Genomic DNA, 20,495 nt, shown 5'->3' on the forward strand with positions numbered 1-20,495 from the left:
AAAAAATGTTAAATTTGTATTGGAAAAAAGTTAATGTGTATAGAACAAATGTTGATCATATATTAAAAATGTTGAACTTGTACTTGATTTTTTTAAATGTGTATAGAAAAATGTTAATCATGCATTTAGAAAATCTTAAACTTGTATTCAAAAAATGTTAATCAAGCTATTGAAAAAAATGGTAAATGTGTACAGAAAAATGTTGAGCATGTATTAAAAAATGTTAACCAGGTATTTCAAAAATGTTAATCAAGAATTGAAAAATTGCTAAGCGTATATTAAAATAATGTATTCAATATATACCAAAAATGTGTATAGAAAACCAGTGAAACCTGAGAGAGAGCAAACAAGAAAATAGATGAAAACGAGAAAGTGACAAACATAACTGAAGTAAAACAAAGAAAAAAGAAAAAAAAACAGTGAGAACTGGGAGAAGTAATAAAGAGAACTGAACAAAAAGAAAGAAATGAAAAATAAACCAGTAAAAATTGAGAAAGAAATGAAAAAACAATGAAAACAAAGAAAAACAAAAAACAAAAAAACTGCAAAAAACAATAGAAAACTGATGTTTTTCTTTATAAGTAGTATGCACCCTAGTATTCAACACGAACCTGGCGCTTACGCAATGGCTAGCTTCGATACACACCATCCTGCAGACCCAACATGGACTATTGTTGTGGACTCTTAAGGCGAGCAATCCTTCCATCTTACTTAATGCAAGGTATGGTTCCTAGCTTCCTGAGAACCCAAATTGATGGGGAAACACTCACACAAGAATATGTGGGCTGGAAGTGGAGCACCACATTTACGTTTTTCCTTTTTTTCTAGAATATATATTTTTTTATCGGTAAAAATCTAAAAGTATGTTTGTTAAATTATTGTTATTGTTATTATTATTATTATTATTATTATTATTATTATTATTATTATTATTATAAATACTAAAACAGTGTTGAAATATTAATATGATAATAATAAACAAAAAAAGATCACTGCATATTTAAAAAGTTTAGCACGTGTTTGTAAAATGTTCATCACATACTTGAAAAATGTCACCACACATTACAAATGGTTCACCGTATTGGAAACGTGTTCAGCGTGTAGTGTATTAAAAAATATTCATCATGTATTAAGAAATATTCATCGTGTTTAAAGAAATATTCGGCGTTTATTAAAAATGTTCGTCGTGTCTAAAAACACGTTCACCGTTTAATAAGAAAAGTAACTGAAAAGGGAAGAAGAAATAAAAAGTGAGGAAGACAAGGAAAAAATAGAGGAACCAGAATGAAAACAAAAAATCAAAACAAAAAACATAACAGAAATCAAAACAAAACCAACCTCTCAGAGATCATGATGGTGGTGATAGAGGAGAGGATGATGATGATGATGATGGTGAAGAATCCCCCTCTCGGAGACTAGATCTGCCCTTCGGGAAGAGAATTGTGGTGGCGACGACTATGCATCACAGAAAAATCCCATGAAATTATTTCGGTGGTTGCCACCCATCGCCAAGAAGTGGTTGCCAGAGAAAAGGAAGACAAATGTCACACATCAAAAATTCGTCGAAATACCATCATGTTCATGCTTACGGAGCGAAGCAAGCACTATCGTCGAAGACAGATCACACATCATTGTGGTGTGTTCATTGACCAATCTCCATGCTCTTTTGGCCCAGTGTGTGTCGTCTATTGGTAGATTGAATTGACAAAGACGACCGTGCTGATCTGCGTGCAACCTCCAACTTAACGCTAGGGAAGTCAACCACTGTACATTGTTGTCGCCATCAGAAGCAACAAGCACTAGTAGACACATGTACAAAATGATCTCCATGCACTCTATGTCGCCTCAGAAACGATCCCTACATTGGCATTGCAGTGGGGATAAATTTATTCTACATAGTGGCGCCAACTCCATCAATGAATTGTTGTCTTGAAAACCAACCTAGCATGTCTATTACTAGCCAAGCATGAAGCCCTGGATTTCCCTCCACCCATATGCCACCGAAGTGGTAGTCGGAGGGAAGAGGAACTCACTAGCCGGGCAATAGTGAATGATAGGGATTGTCACCTCCTCTTTGCCTTTCGTGGGAGGGGAACAAAATTGCTCTCTTGATATATCGTATATGTATTAGCGGTTTCCTTTCCTTTTTTGGTAAGTTGTTCGATGTTATTTCAGTCGGTTGATGGCTTTGTTAATTCAAAGCCGGACTATGCTTGAGCCTTCGTTCTAAAAAATTAAATATTTTTTTATTCGCGAATATATGTTGGACAAAACTTTATCACCATAATTGCCGAGACAATGAGCTGAACTTCCATAAGTGTGGGGTGATAGCCATAGGGAAGGATCACTGAGAGGGAACAACCACCGAGATATGTACTCCATAGTGGTGGAGCTGGATATCTTGACGGCTGATGCGCCGCACTCCTCCACTTCGGTGATGGCCTTCCTCCGTAAGTTTTCCTCTGGTGAGACAGTTTGTTGGCAATCTCTTTCCGAGCGGCTTAGAGGCATTCATCAGACAAGCGAACTAGACGCGGTGTCGTGGTACCTAATGGCCTCTAACCAATTCTCGGTCAAATATACCACCCGAGGTAGTTACCCCACATGTCTCATATACTACCATGTGGTAGTATATATACTAATTTATCATTTTGAGTATGTTCATGTACTATATATAAGATAATTCAAAATGAGTTACGTGAAAAAATTGCACATGAGCCCATGATTTTTATTATATTTGTGAAATACGTACATATTTGTACACAAAAAAGAGTATACTCAAAATATGATACATACTACATGGAAAGTAGTATATATACTATCTAAACATTGTTATATACTACATACTACACGTACATACTCTCAGTTTTGACAGATATTACCTATAACATGCAAAACGTAAGTGGTGGTAACTACCATTATTGGTAGGAAACATTTGTCCACTGGTGGTAGGACGCGAGCCTTCCTCTCAAAGTGAAAAAAAAATCTCTGGCAATTTCTTAGGAACCGCCTCACGAAATCCACCGACATAGCTAAGTGTGGGAAAGTTTGAGGTGATACCAAGGCTTAGGTGATATGAGTTTCTATGCCGTTGGATCTAAGATCCAACACGGTATTTGAGAAGTTTCAGTGCTTGTGCGCAATTTTGAGACATTTGGATGACATTTTTGCAAAATATTTCAGAGCTCTCGGGAGCAGTCGGATCTGAGATCCAACGGCTCCCAAGAGCATGTGTCATGGTATCACCTAAGCTTCTTGGTCGACCTAAGATCCGACGACATTTGAGAAGCTCTAGTACTTGCCGCAATTTTTAGACATTTGGATGACTTTTTGCAAAATGTTCAAGAGCTCTCGGGAGCCGTCGGTTCTGAGATCCAACGGCTTCCAAGAGCCTATATCATGGTATCACCTAAGTCACGGTATCATCTGATGTTTCCCCAGGTAAGTGTAACGGGCTCTTTGTGTGGTGTGGAAAGATGCTAAGAGGTCTTTTTAAAATATTCGTTACCGCGCTTTGCGTGGAGTGCCTCCCTCGGATGCTGATTTTCTCTCTGCTGAATTCGTTATGTAGTGCACCTAAGCGTGTTATGTGTCATTGTGTCGGAGCACTTTTACAAGCCATGTGGCAAATTCGCAACAAACTTACAATCAAGGTTGTTTCCCCGTCTCACCTTGCCGATTGTCTATTCAAATGTAATTTGTTCTGCAGCAGTGGATGCCGCTCGGGAAGTGAAGGGACGGTGAGGACATGTGATTGGTGATCAGCAAGATGCAAAATGTCTCCTTCCGGCTTCCACCCCTTAAGGTAGTGGCAGCCTTTTGGGTCTTTCTTGAGCCTACGTTGATGCCCAAGTTTTAGTTTCATGTTCCAAACCCTAGTGATGCTATGTTGGATCTGTATTGTTTCTGGATGACGTCTGTGCTTGGGTTGTATTAATTTAAAGTCGAACGCTCCTTGCACTTTGTTCTTAAAAATAAAAACATCCTAAACGTGTTAGCCAAGGAAAAAAGGTGAACCAACTTGGGGGTGGATGGTTATTAGGAGGACAATGGTATCCCCAGTCCATCAGGGTTTAAGTTCTAGACTTGACGCCGGTGCTCGCATTTTCCTATATTTATTTCAGGCCTTCTGGCAATGTGCGTTCAGTGGAAGAAAGACGTTCCCGTCGACGACGAAAGCGTCTGTGGCGACTTCATCAATCTCAAGATGATGTGTCAGCTCAGCTTCTCGAAGGTGCTCATAGGGGTAGGATATGCGTGTGTGCGTCATAGAAATAGGGATGAGTGTATGTGCGTATGTATGAGCGTCTGCGTTTCTACTGTGTTAAAAGAACCAGGCCAAGAAGAAATCTTAGACCGATTCAAGAAAAATAAAGAACCGCTCGCAAAAAGAAAAGAAAAACAAAGAACCAGCCTCAGTTTCATTGCTGAAAACCCATTCTCAAGTGCAAGCCCTATCGTAACGCTTAGTCTTGTGTCCCGGCGAGCCCAACGTAAGAGCCACGAAACAAACGATCGTCCTCGTGGCAGCAAACTGGGGAGCAGGCGTGGCCGCCACGGCTTCGGTTCATACAAGTAGCGTTCAGACGGGCCACGAAGCCCACCTCGCCTCCCGCTGCCGCCTCCTTCATCACTAGGACCTTTTGCCTGGTCTCTACTCCTGTGCTGCTCCCGCGATCTCAGCGGGCGCCAACCGTAAGGATCCTCTGTTTCTTCTTCAAGAAAATACTTGAATGCTTTGTGGCGTATAATCGTTCGTCGATCTCACTGCTCGTTTCTCTCCTCGATTGCTCCCGTGCAGATCTGAGATCGAGCGGGGCTAGCGGCGGGCCGTGTCAACATGGAGCTGGTCTGTGTTTCTTCATTCCACTCTGTTCGTTCCATGGTCTTAGTTTAGTTTTTTCTTGCGCCGTTGGATTCGATTTGCTCGGGCGCCTAGTTAATTGAGTGGTTTACTGCGTGGTTTGAACTTGATCTGGCGATCGTGCTAGTTTACCGTCATAATTGACATGATCTCGGGACTCGGGCTCGGCACTAGATTGTTCGTTGGGGTTACCATACTCGCGATGAACCGAGGAGTCTGTCTGCTCCTGCTGCATTGGCTAGCGATGCATTCCTTGTCATCCTTCTGTTCCCTTCAAGAAGGGGTCAATTGGGGGTTGGCTTGCCCAAACATAGTTAATTCGGTGATCTCGTTAGTTTGCCTGAACTATTCTGTTTATTTTGGTTGATTGATTCATTAACCCTTTTTTTGTTGGTATCATTGCATCCCTTTGTCATAGTTCTCGTATTCTCATGCAATCATAGTATCATTTTATTTATTTTTGGCCGGGGGGGTAATCACAGTATCATTAGCACTCTTTGTCATGGTTCTTATATTCTCATTTTTCGTGTTTTTGTATTTGCGCAGGTGTTGCATGCTGGCAGTGGAAACAAGAATGCGTTTAAGGCACTCATTGCCGCTGAATACAGCGGCGTCAATGTTGAGCTGGTGAAGGACTTTCAGATGGGTGTCTCCAACCATACTCCAGACTTTCTCAAGATGAATCTTATCGAAAAGGTATGCAATAAACTTCTTCTCAAGATTTATGCAATAAAACAAACCTAATAGTGGGTACTTCTTTTGCAGGTTCCTCTTCTTGAGACTCCTGACGGTCCTGTTTTTGAGAGCAATGCCATCGCACGATATGGTAAAATAGCAACCAAATGATGCTTCTTTAATCTTTCATGGACATTTATTTTGATTTAGTACTTAACTCTCTCTCTCTCTCTCTCATCTTCCTAAAGTTGCTCGCATGAAGGCTGACAACCCACTTTACGGATCTTCACTGATGGAATACGTGAGTGTTGTTTGATATTCATTCCAGACATTACTTGTCAATTGCGCATCTTCTTAAAAGATTTTTTGTTCGGCTCAGGCGCACATTGAGCAATGGATTGACTTTTCTGCCACGGAGGTTGATGCTAACATTGGAAAATGGCTGTACCCACGTCTAGGATTCTACCCATATGTTGCTGTGGTAAGTGCGGCTATGAGGTGATCATGTACATACAATATGTTCTTTACATTGAAAAATGTGGGTCTAATCTTCTTTTGGCCCAACAGATAGAGGACACATTTATTACTGCCTTGAAGAGAGCGTTGGGTGCCCTTGACACACACCTTGCATCAAACACGTATCTTGTTGGGCATTCCGTGACTCTTGCTGATATTGTGATGGCATGCAACCTTTACCATGGCTTCACTCGGATCATGACCAAGAGTTTCACATCCGTGTTCCCTCACGTGGAAAGGTACTTCTGGACCATGGTTAACCAGCCAAACATGAAGAAGGTCATGGGGGATGTGAAGCAGGCAGAGTCCGTCCCACCAGTTCAAAAGAAGGCTGCGGCACCAAAGGAGCAAAATCCCAAGGATGCCAAGAAGGAAGCAAAGAAGAAGGAAGCCAAGAAGGAGGCCCAGAAGCCAGAGCCAGTTGAGAAAGCAGAGGAGGAAGAGGAGGCACCAAAACCAAAGCCAAAGAATGCTCTTGATTTGCTTCCTCCAAGCAAAATGATCCTTGATGAATGGAAGAAGCTGTACTCCAACACCAAGACCAACTTCCGGGAGGTTGCCATAAAAGGTCAGCTCCATTGTAAAATCCGGAAAAAAAAAGTTGCAACCACGTCAAGCTACTCATCTTCTCTCTGTGTTGCAGGCTTCTGGGACATGTATGACCCGGAGGGCTACTCCCTGTGGTTCTGTGACTTCAAGTACAACGAGGAGAACACCGTGTCCTTCGTGACCATGAACAAGGTGGGTGGGTTCCTGCAGCGGATGGACTTGTGCCGCAAGTACGCCTTCGGCAAGATGCTTGTGATAGGCTCCCAGCCACCTTTCAAGGTCAAGGGGCTTTGGCTCTTCCGTGGCCCTGAGATCCCCCAGTTTGTCATGGACGAGGTGTACGACATGGCCCTCTATGACTGGGCAAAGGTTGATCTCTCTGATGCGGCGCAGAAGGAGCGCGTCAGCGCCATGATCGAGGACCTCGAGCCGTTTGAGGGCGAGGCGCTGCTGGACGCGAAATGCTTCAAGTGATCTATTCTCTTTGCGCTGCGGGACTGAGGAGATGAGCTGTTTAGGCTTTGGTCACTGTTAGTTAAAAATTATGGATAATAGGAGATTGCAATATAATAGTAGTTCATACTATCTGGTTGTACTAGTTATTTTTTTTTTGCGCTATTAAGAGAGTTCTGGTCAGATTTTAGTTACAAGAAACTGGAGAAGTTTGTGTCTGTCTAGTCTATGATAATTGATAACGCTGCTGTGGATATGTGATTCTTTTTTGAGGGAGTGGATATGGGATTTGGTTTGGTGTTTGCTCTGGTGGTGAATGCGTGGAGCTGCTATGTGGTTTCTGGGCCATGCTTTGCTTTTTATTGAGCGCTGCTATAGGGACGACATTGTTTAGATGATTGTTGGACGATGCGACGGATCCAACCATGCAGATGCAACGGATCCAACCATGCATGAATATAGCTGCATAGGCAAGTGATGCACAGCCGCCGGATCAAGCGCCGACCAAAATTTTTTTTTGAAACGGAGGCAAAAGCTTTGCCTCATCCATTAAATAAGAGAGAATAGAGTTTGTTACATGCCACCGAAATACACCACATGCGGATTACTCGCGTGCGATAAAAGACCCTAATTTCTTAGCTCCGGCGATGACCCAAAGGTTTGCCTCGGTAGAGATGGACGAAAGCAAGATTGGCGGTGGGGCACTCTTATACTTAAAAACTCTTGCGTTCCGCTTGTTCCAAATTGTCCATGAGACTAGCATGGTGATGGAGGCCTTGGCTTGACGATCTGGCATTCCTTCGACGCAAGTGCTTGCCCACCAGTGTTGAACGGTTTCAAACAAGGGCCAAGCGGAAGTGTCGAGCCCGAGCATGGGGAATTTTCCAATGACCAGAGACCAAAGGCGCCGGGTGTAGCGGCACTTGTAGAAGAGATGGGGCTCACACTCTTGCACTCTCTTGCAGAGAGGGCAAACATCACAATTTGGCCATCCTCGCTTTGCCAATCTATCCACCGTCCAGATTCTATCTTGAAGAGCTAGCCAAGCAAAAAAATTTACTTTTGGAGGCGCCCAAACCTTCCAAACCATCCTGTCCATGGGCGACAAGACCATCCCTAGAAATTGCGCTCTGTATGCGGAAGTCGCGGAGTACTTCCATTGCTCGTATGCTTCCAAATGATTTCATCATCGGTGAGCTCGTCAAGATGGACCTCATTAAGAAGCATTCAAAGAGTGAAGAACTGTGTGATGTGCTCGGCGGTTACGTTGGTGGGGGTTTTGATCTTGAGGATCCACGCGTTGTGCTTGAGGGCCTCCCTGACCTTCCAACTTTTTCTCTTGGAGGCTTTGAAGATGAGAGGGGCAATGTCTTTTGGCGAACGCCCAAGAAGCCAAGGAGAGTCCCAAAAGGGTGTCCTCGCTCCGTTACCAACAGTGATGGTGGTTGAGGCATAGAAAAAATTGAGGTCCTCCGCATCACATGGGTTTTCCATCCCCACCCACATCTTGTTGGGCTCTTTCCATTCGTACCACGGCCATCGTAACCGGAGAGCCCTCGTAAACTTGGAGGTGTTCAGGACCCCAAGCCCTCCGTACGAAAGAGGCCGACAAACTGTCTCCCAGTTCACTTTGCATTTGGCCCCCGATGTCTTTTCTGAGCCGGACCATAGGAAGGCTCGTTCAAGCTTGTTGACGTTGTGGAGGATGGTTGGCGGTATGACCAAAGGGGTGGCGGGGTAGACCACTTGGGAAGTGATCACGGACTTGACTAGGGTCGTTCGCCCGATGGTGGTGATGTTTCGGCCATCATACGTTGGCAACTTGCTTGCCACTTTATCCACGAGGAATTGGAAGTCCACTAATTTCAGCTTCCACACGGAAAGGGGGAGACCCAAGTATCGCAAAGGAAAAGACGCCCGCGCAGCCGGCAAGCTTTGAGTTAGGGAATCCAAATCGTGCATAGAGTATCATCCGCAAAGTAGTTCCACTTTTTATTCAGGTGTATCTGGAGTCGAGCTATATGTAGTTCCTGCTTTGCTTTTTGTTCTCATGGCTTGAAGAATTGCTTTTAATCTAAGAAAATAACGAAGTGCAGGACATCCAGATTTAAAATTGATATTAAACAAAGTTATCTGCGACGCCCAGGAAAACATGACAATTCTGACTGTTTACTTTTATCCATAAAAAGAATTGTCGCCCCTGATTGGAAAAATAATGAGTATTGACTATTTTCATCACATCAATACATCATTACACATAAGAAGGCATGGTAATATGAATCTCCATTTTCAAAATGCGATAAAAGAGGGTGCATTTTATCAAAGAGATAACTGAAAGTATTAATATGCATTCATAGAGATTGAGATGCCAAGTAACATCTGCATACATGATATACAAGACTGCATGTGCTAAATATAAGCCTGCACTTTTTGCGGACATAAAGAACTTTTGGTTCCTTTTTTTTTCCTTTCCATTTTCTGTTTTGAACCAACAAAAATCAAGATCCTATCTTTGTAGTGAATTCTGATTCTCAGAATCACCCCCACCCGCTCCAAATACAGAACTGAACAATTATTTACCATGGCACAGAGCACTTCGTGTTGCGCCACATTTTCTTCACTTGGAACTAACACGCTACGCTTCCTTCAGCACCACCTTCGCGCTGCTGCATACAATTTTCACAAAAGGATGTGCAGAACCTTTGTCCATACGCATCCATACAGCAGAGATCTTGAATACATCTCCACGGGCTTCAACATGAAAAACTTGGTCATGTAGTAGCATAAATACTTATATTTTTTCTTCTTTTTTTGTGTTTATCCAGATATTTGTCTCACAAATTGTCAGAGGCTTTCTGTAACAAGTAGCCGCTGTAATTTCTTTAGCGGTGACAAGAGTTGGGAGAACGATGGTCGTTTGCTTGGATCGCTGCACCAAAGATTGACGAGGTCACTGTTAGTGAGGCAAGTAGCAGCAAAAGGAGAAAATAGAAGTTGAGAAAAGCGGAATATATTATTTCAAAATGATCTGTTATCTTACTTGTCCCAACATGAAGATATTATGCTAGCAACCAGTGGATCGACCTCTTTGGGAATGTCTAGTCGTTTGTTCTGGAACCCAACTGCTCCGACGACTTGCATTGGATTCAGCCCGCTCCAAGGTACAAGCAACGTTGCTAATTCCCATAGGATTACTCCAAAACTGTAGACATCACACCTGATGCCAGCATTCAATTTTCTATCAGCACAAAAGCATGGCAGGAACAGGAGAAGAGCAACATGACTTCGGGAAACTGAACTCACATCTCATTAGCTGGCTCATTACGCAGGACCTCTGGTGCCATCCACTCCGGCTGTAGGCCAACAGGAAATACAGTCATGATAAGTTATTTACAGCAGATACACACCAGCTCAACAAGGAAAATGTAGGAGGCAATATGCCATTTGTTGGACGGAACCAATGAATCAGTAAATGATTCTAGATGAACGGAGTATTGCATAAGAGCCAAACATAACAAAACAAAAGTATAAATAAAAAGATCAAGGATATTACTGTTCCAGCTGTCGACTTGGAGGAAAGAAAAGTGTGATGCTTCAACCTTGACATCCCAAAATCTGACACCTGCATGGTAAAATACATATGTACTCTGTAAATAAAAGAAAGGATAGGATAGACATTAATTCCTGCAATAAAACTGTTATTACTCTGCAGTTGTTCAGTATTGTACTGTTAAGTTTCAGTTAGACCAACTTCACACTCGACTATACAACCAACAATTTGCGCATTTAATAATAGTACAAAGGTACATAAAAGATGACCGCATCTCTTTCTCCAAGCTCACAAACCCTACATATTTTAGGTGCTGCATCCCTCTGGCATTGTTTCATAAGTACTCCCTCCGTCCGGAAATACTTGTCATCAAAATGGATAAAAGGGGATGGATCTAGACATATTTTAGTTCTAGATACATCTCTTTTTATCTATTTTGATGACAAGTATTTTCGGACGGCGGGAGTACTTATTAAACAGCAGCCTAGCAAGAATACTCTTGGCTATATTCAAACTAAACTCTGAATCTTAGGGCCTGTTTGGTTCATGACTAACTTTGCCACAACTAAGCTTAGACAAAGTGTGGCTGCCACAAACAGTGTGGCTGCCACAAACAGTGTGGCTAACAAAATGTGGCAAGATTTGGCAAAAAATTGAGCCTATGACATGCGGGCCATGTTGCTAGAAAAGTATGGCGAGCCACAAGTGTGGCAGTATAAGCGCAAACTATGTAAAATATATACTCAAATTAAAATTTCCATAGAACTCAATTGGCAGTATATCTAGTAATTACAAATGGAGTTTATTTAAAATCATATATAAGCACAACAGACGTGTATATATTGTACATGAGGAGTTTACATACTCCCAGGAGTACGGAACCATTTCCTATTAAATATATAAACAAGGACATGCAATCCAGAGATCTATGTAAAAACAGGTATGGAAAATTAAGATTGGTGCATATTTTTTCTAAAGCAACATCATACCACCTTTAGACAACCCTTGATTCATCAGTGGGCAGCTAATGGTACAAATGTTTATTAAAGGTGAAAGTAGACTTACAAATTACAACAAAACTAGCATGCTCGTTCATTAACTGAAAGATGATTGTGAAGAAGAGAATCACCTTAACAACCCAATTTTTGTCCACTAAAAGATTTGGTGATTTCAAATCACGATGTACAATAGTAGGATGGCTAGTGTGCAAGTAATTCATTCCTTTTGCCTGAAAGAATGAAATAAATATCAACTGACTGACAAAACAAGCCACGACAGATGACAGCAAACAAAGCAACTAGCCAAAGCTTACCACATCAAATGCCATCTTCAACCTTCGTGTTTCATCAACTTTGCTATTTGGCCGATGCAATAGGCGATATAGGCTCCCTCTGGCAAAATAAAGTACATCATTTTTGCTATAACTTGGAAGGCATTTTTCTTGTTTAAAAAGAGGGAGCTGCAGAAACCTTGGAAGGTATTCGGTTAATATAGAGAGATTTGGAGGTTGCGTCACATATCCCAAGAAAAGAACTACATTGGGGTGTCTCAGCCTTGACATGATTCGCACCTAAAAGATAACTAATACACACTTAGTTGACGCACAAGTTCGATAATAGCTGATACTTTAACTGTAAGGGAGACGCAAAAGTGAACTTACTTCACATTTGAATTGCTCCAGTGCAACACCTGACAAATCCTGGTCAAGGAATTTCTTTACAGCAACCTCCTGGGATAAATGAGGACAATACATTACGATAGCAGGAATCAAAAAACAAATTAGAAATTGAGTTCCACTATAAATCTTCCTCTTCTGACTTGGTGAATTTCTAAAATTGGACCTGACTTTTCCAGTTGGTTAACTTTTTAAGGCTTATTTCAATCTTGTTAATTGGTTAGCTTTTAGTAACAACATGCATAGAATAGCACTGCTAGAGAAAACTAGTTTTAACTTGAGACAACTAGTTTTAACTTCATGTAACCATGACCCACCATAAATAACACAGTTTTACTATCAAATACGCATTAAACTGAATATGAAGTGCATAGAGACAACTGATCTGCACAAGAAACATCACTTCATCGGCATTAGCAACCCACCACCTTTTATTGCCTTGCAATATGAATTATGTTGCAGGAGGATGGGGGTATTGATGAAGATGTGAACCATCGAATCAAAGCCGGATGGATGAAGTGGCGCCAAGCTTCTGGCATTCTCTGTGACAAGAGAGTGCCACAAAAGCTAAAAGGCAAGTTCTACAGGACGGCGGTTCGACCCGCAATGTTGTATGGCGCGGAGTGTTGGCCGACTAAAAGGCGACATGTTCAACAGTTAGGTGTGGCGGAGATGCGTATGTTGAGATGGATGTGTGGCCACACGAGGAAGGATCGAGTCCGGAATGATGATATACAAGATAGAGTTGGGGTAGCACCAATTGAGGAGAAGCTTGTCCAGCATTGTCTGAGATGGTTTGGGCATATTCAGCGCAGGCCTCCAGAAGCTCCAGTGCATAGCGGACGGCTAAAGCGTGCGGAGAATGTCAAGAGAGGGCGGGGTCGACCGAATTTGACATGGGAGGAGTCCGTTAAGAGAGACCTGAAGGATTGGAGTATCGACAAAGAGCTAGCTATGGACAGGGGTGCGTGGAAGCTTGCTATCCATGTGCCAGAGCCATGAGTTGGTTGCGAGATCTTATGGGTTTCACCTCTAGCCTACCCCAACTTGTTTGGGACTAAAGGCTTTGTTGTTGTTGTTGTTGTTGCAATATGAATTATATGTGATATAGTGCATAATATGTCAAAACTGAAAATTCCTAGCAAATATATGGATATGCAAGTTCACTATGAATATGTAACTTACCGTGCCATTCCAATCTGCATGATAAACTTCCCCATATGAACCTGCGGAGGAAAATGTAAGTTCATTGAATGGAGAATACATTACAAAAAGGGAGGATCAACACAACTGATTGCAGAAGTGTAACACAAAATTGGCTAAGAAGATAATACTTCAATAGAACTGCATAACAAGATCCAACTAATTCATTATTACTCCCCGTGTTACTTAAGAAGTGCATATTTGTCTTTACCTATCAAAGTCTCAAAGATTAAATTTCCAACAAATAAGAAATTTCAGAGTTGAAACATCAGAGCCTGACATTCCAATATTTCTTTTAACTTCATAGAGTTTTACCAGCAGCAACAAGCATAACACGTTCAGTTTTGCAACACATATGTTCCTGTGAGCTAGTTTTCATTTAAGAAACTTAATGCGGCATGTTTCCTTAACTTCCTTCTAAACCTAAACTAACCATTTACTGCCTTATTAGAAGGACAAGGATAGGAAATTTACAAGCATACCTAGACCAATGCGCTCTCCTATATGAAGATCTTCCCATGATATTTCATCTTCAGCAACATCATCCATAACAGAGCTGATTGTTTTCATACTAGAACAGCTCAACTTGCCCAAATTCGCACTGCTACTTCCTGACATGTTTGCCAAAGAATGTTCAGCAACCCTTTCACCCTCAATTGAAATAGTACCCAAACTTCCGATAGTTGCTTCTGTATTTTCTACAGGGTATTGTACATCTTCACAAGGTGGCAAGGGAATCTTTGGTAAAGAATCTTCAGCTACAGAACGTTCTGCTGAATTTTGACCTGTTTGAGCAACTAGCAACCACCCAGGAGTTTCTTTAACTTCAGAAGAAGAGTTTTTGCCCATCCCTGTTGTATTGCCAGAATTATGACTATTTTGACATGATAACAAACCAGATGGTAGCAAAGCACCACCCTCCAGGAGCAGGTCATGCAAATTTTGTGCGAACTGTGGGTCCACTACTCCAGGAACTAAATACTTCGAAGTGTCATTCACTTTCTTCTGCTGAGAAATACCGCCTTTAATGTTGAATTCATCAAATTGGCCTTCGTCGGAGATAATGCGTTGTTTAAGTGGGTCCTCTGTGTGACATGTATCTTCCAAATGTGGAGTCGGAAGTTCTAGGACAGAATTACGATCAGATGAACTTCCACCCATGTCATTTTTACTCTCATATACACCGCTAACCTGCTCAAGAGCTATGCATAGTTCTGCAACACTCTCTTCAATGGCGTCACTGCTCAGTTGACTATTGTTGGAGTCCTGAAATTGACTGACAGAAATCTCTGAAGGTATTAAGGTGCCTGGAGCTCCCATCAAGTCAACAATATATTCAGCACTGCAAAAGCCCCATAAGATTTTTTTTTGTGCGTCAATAAATTAAATATCCTAAGATCAAGTACGAAAAGATAGTTAGCAATAATAAAAGGAACATACCTGTCAAAGTCGATTTTAACAAAGTTAATAGCGCCTTCATCTGTTCCAGTATAACATATTCCTTTGACAAGCTTGCATGGCAGATTAACTCGGTCAGCTAGTACCTGAAACCATTTTGATGAGTTGTTTTCTTTGCTCAGGGGATCCACTGCAGAAGGCAATAAAAAAAGCAAATGCAATAATCTTACGGCATCTACTACATGTATGGTGCGGCAAATCCATGATCCACAAATGCATCCCTTTTATCAAATATGCATGGGCTGAGCAACCCCTTTCTCTGCTCATTGCGACCTCATAAGCACCTACTAGTGTACGCTTCATGAGGTCCACCACTGTTTGTTCTCCCCTTCTATCAATGGAATGATACGCTCCGCGCGTATTCGCGAAAAAAAAACAGTTTTGCTAGAACTCATCTAGATGAGATATAATTTGGTCTCATTCACCTTTTATAGCCATTGGATGTGATGCTATAAGATGCGTGTGTGCTGACGTGGTGGGTTGTATCTGTTCTTGTTTTCCAGGTGAATGAGACCATATTATATCTCATCTAGATGAGTTCTAGGTACTCCCAAAAAAAAATATCAACTATGCATCTGGTGCAGCAAATCCATGAATCAACAACGCACAGCAAACTAGGATAACTACTTTATTCAACTACCATAACTTCTTCACTAGTTATCTTGGTTGTTAGGCAACTAATCTTCAAAAGTAAATACTCTGAACAGCAGTTACACAATATAAACTATGCAATGTGACGGAAATTATTAGCATCCACCCATGCCACATTTGCTACAGTCATATATAATGTAATGTGGTAGGTTATTGGTCACATGAACACAGGACATTTGCAGAGGTACTAACCTTAAAAAGTAGAGATCTGTGGCGCGAGAGCCCAATTCCAAGTGAACCAAGAGGAAGGGCAATACTGTTTAGCCCAGCACAGAGCTGGCGGCTCTTTGTGGACCATTCCCTGTTCATCGCATCAGCATCCTCCACTACACCACCCATGGCATCAACTACTAGGCTAGCTATCTTCTGCACAAGCTCAGCTGACGCAATTCCACCGCGTTCTGCCCTACTTTGTGCAGCAATCTCCATTGCTCTCCCCTCAAGGCGCTTCAACATGAGATCACGCTCCCGGTTCACCAAAATGACGACATAAGCAACATCTCGCCCTACGGGAATCGCCCTGAGGCTGGTCAAGGATGGGAATTTGACCTGGAAGCCCGGATCCATGGGTGCGCCACAGACGTCGTAGAACCCATCCGAGAGCTTCTCATCGTAGTTGACCACGTTGTGGTTCCAGTAGCGGGCGGAGAGGGCCTCCATGGTGGTCCGGTCCCCGGGCGCGGCGGGCGGGCCACCCAGGCTGATGCGCTCGGCGGCGCGCATCTGAACGGAGTCCGGATCGACGAGCCCCGCGGGATCCGACGCCGAGATCGCGAGGGCGAGGCGCACGTGGTACTCCTCCTCCAGGCGCGTCATGGTCGTCTCCGCCCCCATCCCCGTCGGCTCCTCGGGGGCCGCGGGCAGCGGAGGGTCGGCAACCGCGGCGGCCACGACCGGCGGCGGCAGAGGCGAGTGGGCGGAGCGCCGTTGGCGCGGGCGGTGGTGGTCGGGGGACGGGGTCGCCGCAGTGGCCCCGCCGGCGCTGGCGGTGCCGGCGCCGGAGAGGTGCAGCTTGCGGAGGAGGTGCTTCATGCGTGACATGGGCGGCGGCAGCGAGGGGGCATCCGGCGCGGCGAGGGTTTCGAGGACCTTCTTCTTCCTCCTCGATCCAATCCAATCCAATCCAATCCAACACGGCTAGCTAATCCGACGGGCGGAGGTATTAAAAATCTGCTGCTATTCTAGAATAGATCCATCCAATTGCGGGGTACTATTCCTCCCCCGAAATATTCTATCGCGCCCAGTTGCCCTGGGCGATATATTCGTTGCTTCGCCTTGGCCTAAGCCTCCAAGACGGCAGCAGTACTATCTTCCCCTCTCTCTTTTTTTTCTTCCTACTGGCGTGGCGTGGCGTGGTGGTCGTGTGGGGTGAGGGTAGCGATAAAATGCTACTGAAATGGTAACTCTCCCGTTTCAGGGCAGAGCTACGTAAGGGGAAGGAAGGTGAGGATGACGGGGAGCGCAGGTGACGTGAATGGGTTTCGATCGTGCGGCCCTGATCCTGCTCCGCTGGCGCGTGGCGTGGTCACTGGTGTTCTCCGACCGATAAAAAGCAATTTGAGAAACTAAAATGTTACTCCCTCTAGTGTAAAAAACGTTCTTATATTATGAGATGAAGGAAGTATCTCCCTGATGTTTTCTGAGAGGGGATGACAAACGAACACGATTTTTGGCAGTTTTAATTATAACGCGAGATCAAACGGTGCCAGTTTTAAAAGAAAAAATGACTTGTTATGTTTTCCTTTTGAGTAACAATGTCTTGTCTTGTTATTTTGATGAAATAGCACACTTTTGATGATAGTCGGATAAAATACCACAAATTGAGTTTCTTCCTCCCTTTCAAGTCCGAGACCACACGTCAAATTTGGCCTCGGTCCTTTTCACCTAGCGATCCTAGTTTCATCGAAATAGGAACAAAGGCAACTCAAAAAATAAAAATAAAAACAAGAAACAAAGATGAGGCAGAGGAAACAACGCCGCCATCTCGCCTTGCTTCCTCCCCAGAGCACAGTCACCTCGCTGTGGCACTACCTCGCCCGCGTGCCATCTATTCCTGTGGAGGCGGCGTCGCCATCCACCGCGCTCCGGTCACTCCCTCGCCGTGCCAAAGAAGAAGGGCGCCATTGTCCGTCGTGCTCCAGTCACTCCCTTGCGGTGTCGGAGAAGAAGGGCGCAGCTCCTTCAAGTGCCCCTCCAGCTTGTCTTGGATATGTTGTAGCACTATTGTAGTTGTATGTTGTTGTAGATGAAAGTTCCTTCTAGCTGAAGCTTGCGATAGCTGCTCCCTATTGTAGTTGAAAGTTGCTGCTCGAATTTACAATCTGGACAAAAGCAAAGTATATACTTTGGTCATGTGCCAGTGCTAGCTTGGACGGAGTACATTTATGGCATGTGCATTCGGTCATATCACTATTGTAGAATGCTTACACACAATCTTAATTGATGGCGCACCCCCTTCAATCCATGCTACCACTATTTATTTATTTTGAATAACAGTGGTGTGGGCATCGCTATGCCCTTACTGGTAGCGTGCTCGCTTGCTCGCACGCCACTGTCGCATGGGCCCAGTAGCTTGCCCCAGCCGCCAGCATTATTGATGGTGTGTCAAAAACTCGACACGCCAGCATTATTTGGCCTAGTTGTGGTGTGGGCCAAATGACACGCTACACGAGGGTTTCGGGCGTTTTTCTGGGCCTTATTTCAAGTTATTTTTACGTGGGCTGCGAGGCCCACACCACTACCTAGTTTGTTTTTACCTAGGTCGAAAGCTATTAGTCCACACACTTCCTAACTCCACTCACCCATTTTCCTCTGGTGACCCACCGCAATATCTTGCCGCCGGAGCGAGTCACCACGACAGATTTGATCCCTGCTCTCCTTCCCTCACGCCTCCCTCATGTGTGGTCACGCCCAATTATGTGTGTTCTTATATATATTGGATAGACTAATTGATATATATTGGACGATATGCTTAGTGTTCCATGGGTGATATGTTTAGTGTAGAATCCATGGATTGAATATGCGTATGTGGGTATGTGGTATACTAATTTAGTTCTTGAATGCTAATGCGGATTGCTCTCAATTGAATGTATGAAGTGCAATTTTTTAATGATGGATTACTAATATTGGTGTATGTAGATGACATGGATATGCTTAGTGAGGATCGATTTTTTTATGCATTATGTTGGTGTATGGCATATAGAATGTATGGAATCTACGCAAACTAGAACATATGATGTGTTTATGTGGTATGAATTGTGAGTGTGAATGTGTAGTCTATTTCTCTTGATCAATATTTACCCATTGTACTTTTTATGTAACAGGATGGCATGTGCGCAAGGAGCCTTACAACTGGTTCATTGTTCGATGTCTACCTTATTGAGATTTTCTTACATTCGGTGGTGATGAATTATTCGTTTTCACATAGATTAAGCCTTTTTCTTTTGCTTTCAGTGCTCCTACAATTAATGTATCGTGTGTTCCTTTTGTTTTTATTGCATGGATTGTCCCATGCAATGTAAGGTTGCATTTTAATAAACTTATAGACAACACTATGCTCTTCAAGGGTCCTAGGAGGCATACAATGTTGAGTTGAAGAAAGGTCCAACAATGACCCGCTTGGGAGGAGAAGGATGGGACCCTTTCGTCAGCCACAATGGTCTCATTGCGAGTGAAAATTATTTTTTTCTCCTTAAGAGGACGATGTCCTAGGATGTATATTTTCTTTCTCGGCGATGGCGAGGACGACCCACTTGATGATATCGTCTTTGCCCAAAGAATCAGGCCGGACAAATATGAGACTAGACACCTCTTCTATGTGCTACCGCCACGTGAGGACTACGTCGGGGTGCCATTTGTGACCCGTTTGACAAGGACCAAACTTGTCAAACATGTCATGGTATGTTTTCTAAAGTCAATTATCTTATTTCCATTTTTGTGTCCACCACGCGAGACTAATTAATTGAAAACATTGCTCTGTTGGGATTTCAGAAATTGCCCAAGAAGGTAGCTTTGAGCAGTGGCATAGCGCGCGATGAAGATGGCCTTGTTGGAGTACGCCTTGGAGCAAGAGACACCATGTGCATACAAAGCGGACATGGATGGTTGTATCATTTTCAACACGGAAGGGTGGAAGGAGTTCCTCACTGGGAATAATCTCCAGGTTGGATAAGTCGTTCCAGTCACTATCAGCAACACCAAACGCTCCAACTTTGGATGATGATCGTCATTGGCATCACTTAAAAGTAATCTCTATACATGTGATCGAGGTCAATAATGTTGGTGTGTGTCTAGGCGCCGGTGTGTGATACTTGTGTCTTAATTAAAGAGGTAATATCACTGGGAGTCATAGAACTTGTGCTCGATGTTCAATTTGGCCTAGAACTTGTAAAATACGAAATTATGGTCGCTTAACTTGTATGTGAGTGCAAATACGGTGCTTTTCACCGTATCCGAAGGTATGGCCTACACATGTGGCATGTCGGCGCTGCGTAGGCCCACCTGACAGTGGCTGGAAGTGATTTATACATACAAAATTTTGTCAATAAATAAAAATACATATGTTGCAGCAAGTGAGATTCAAACCTATTATCTACTTGTAACTGTCTGGAATATATACATATCCACCAGACCTATATTTTATGCATCCTACTAAAGAGAAGGACCGTACAGATTATCTTAAGTTCAAAATTCGTATAAACTAAAAAAGAGGAGCATCACCGTTTATGGCGGGTGTTTTAAAAGGATGAACAATATTTATGTTGTCAGTCCACGCAAAGAAAACATTATGTTGTCAATTCTTATGTCATGTATACCACAAAACTATATTATGGATTTAAAGGTTTTTCTTTGAGAATAGCGAAACTTTTCATCATGAGGTAGCTTAGGATTACTTACTATAT

At 43.0% G+C, this 20,495-nt stretch overlaps 2 protein-coding genes across 2 annotated transcripts; one reads left to right on the plus strand and one right to left on the minus strand.

Moving 5' to 3' along the window:
- The first annotated feature begins 4,135 nt into the window (after positions 1-4,135).
- Positions 4,136-7,274, plus strand: LOC119321116 (elongation factor 1-gamma 2). The gene is made up of 7 exons (XM_037594945.1): positions 4,136-4,234; positions 5,411-5,560; positions 5,630-5,690; positions 5,788-5,840; positions 5,919-6,020; positions 6,107-6,623; positions 6,699-7,274. Exons 1-7 carry the CDS (start codon positions 4,136-4,138, stop codon positions 7,076-7,078), a joined length of 1,362 nt encoding a protein of 453 aa, XP_037450842.1. The 3' UTR covers positions 7,079-7,274.
- Positions 7,275-9,385: 2,111 nt separating this feature from the next.
- On the minus strand, positions 9,386-16,925 carry LOC119322109 (probable serine/threonine-protein kinase SIS8). The gene is made up of 12 exons (XM_037595605.1): positions 15,787-16,925; positions 14,926-15,029; positions 13,968-14,827; positions 13,468-13,508; positions 12,268-12,336; positions 12,077-12,177; positions 11,920-11,998; positions 11,737-11,835; positions 10,611-10,679; positions 10,361-10,410; positions 10,098-10,274; positions 9,386-9,986 (listed from the first exon to the last, which is right to left on the minus strand). Exons 1-12 carry the CDS (start codon positions 16,633-16,635, stop codon positions 9,902-9,904), a joined length of 2,583 nt encoding a protein of 860 aa, XP_037451502.1. The 5' UTR covers positions 16,636-16,925; the 3' UTR covers positions 9,386-9,901.
- Between the last annotated feature and the right edge of the window lie 3,570 nt (positions 16,926-20,495).

Source organism: Triticum dicoccoides, chromosome 6B (genome assembly GCF_002162155.2).
Source record: "Triticum dicoccoides isolate Atlit2015 ecotype Zavitan chromosome 6B, WEW_v2.0, whole genome shotgun sequence".
NCBI lineage: Eukaryota > Viridiplantae > Streptophyta > Magnoliopsida > Poales > Poaceae > Triticum > Triticum dicoccoides.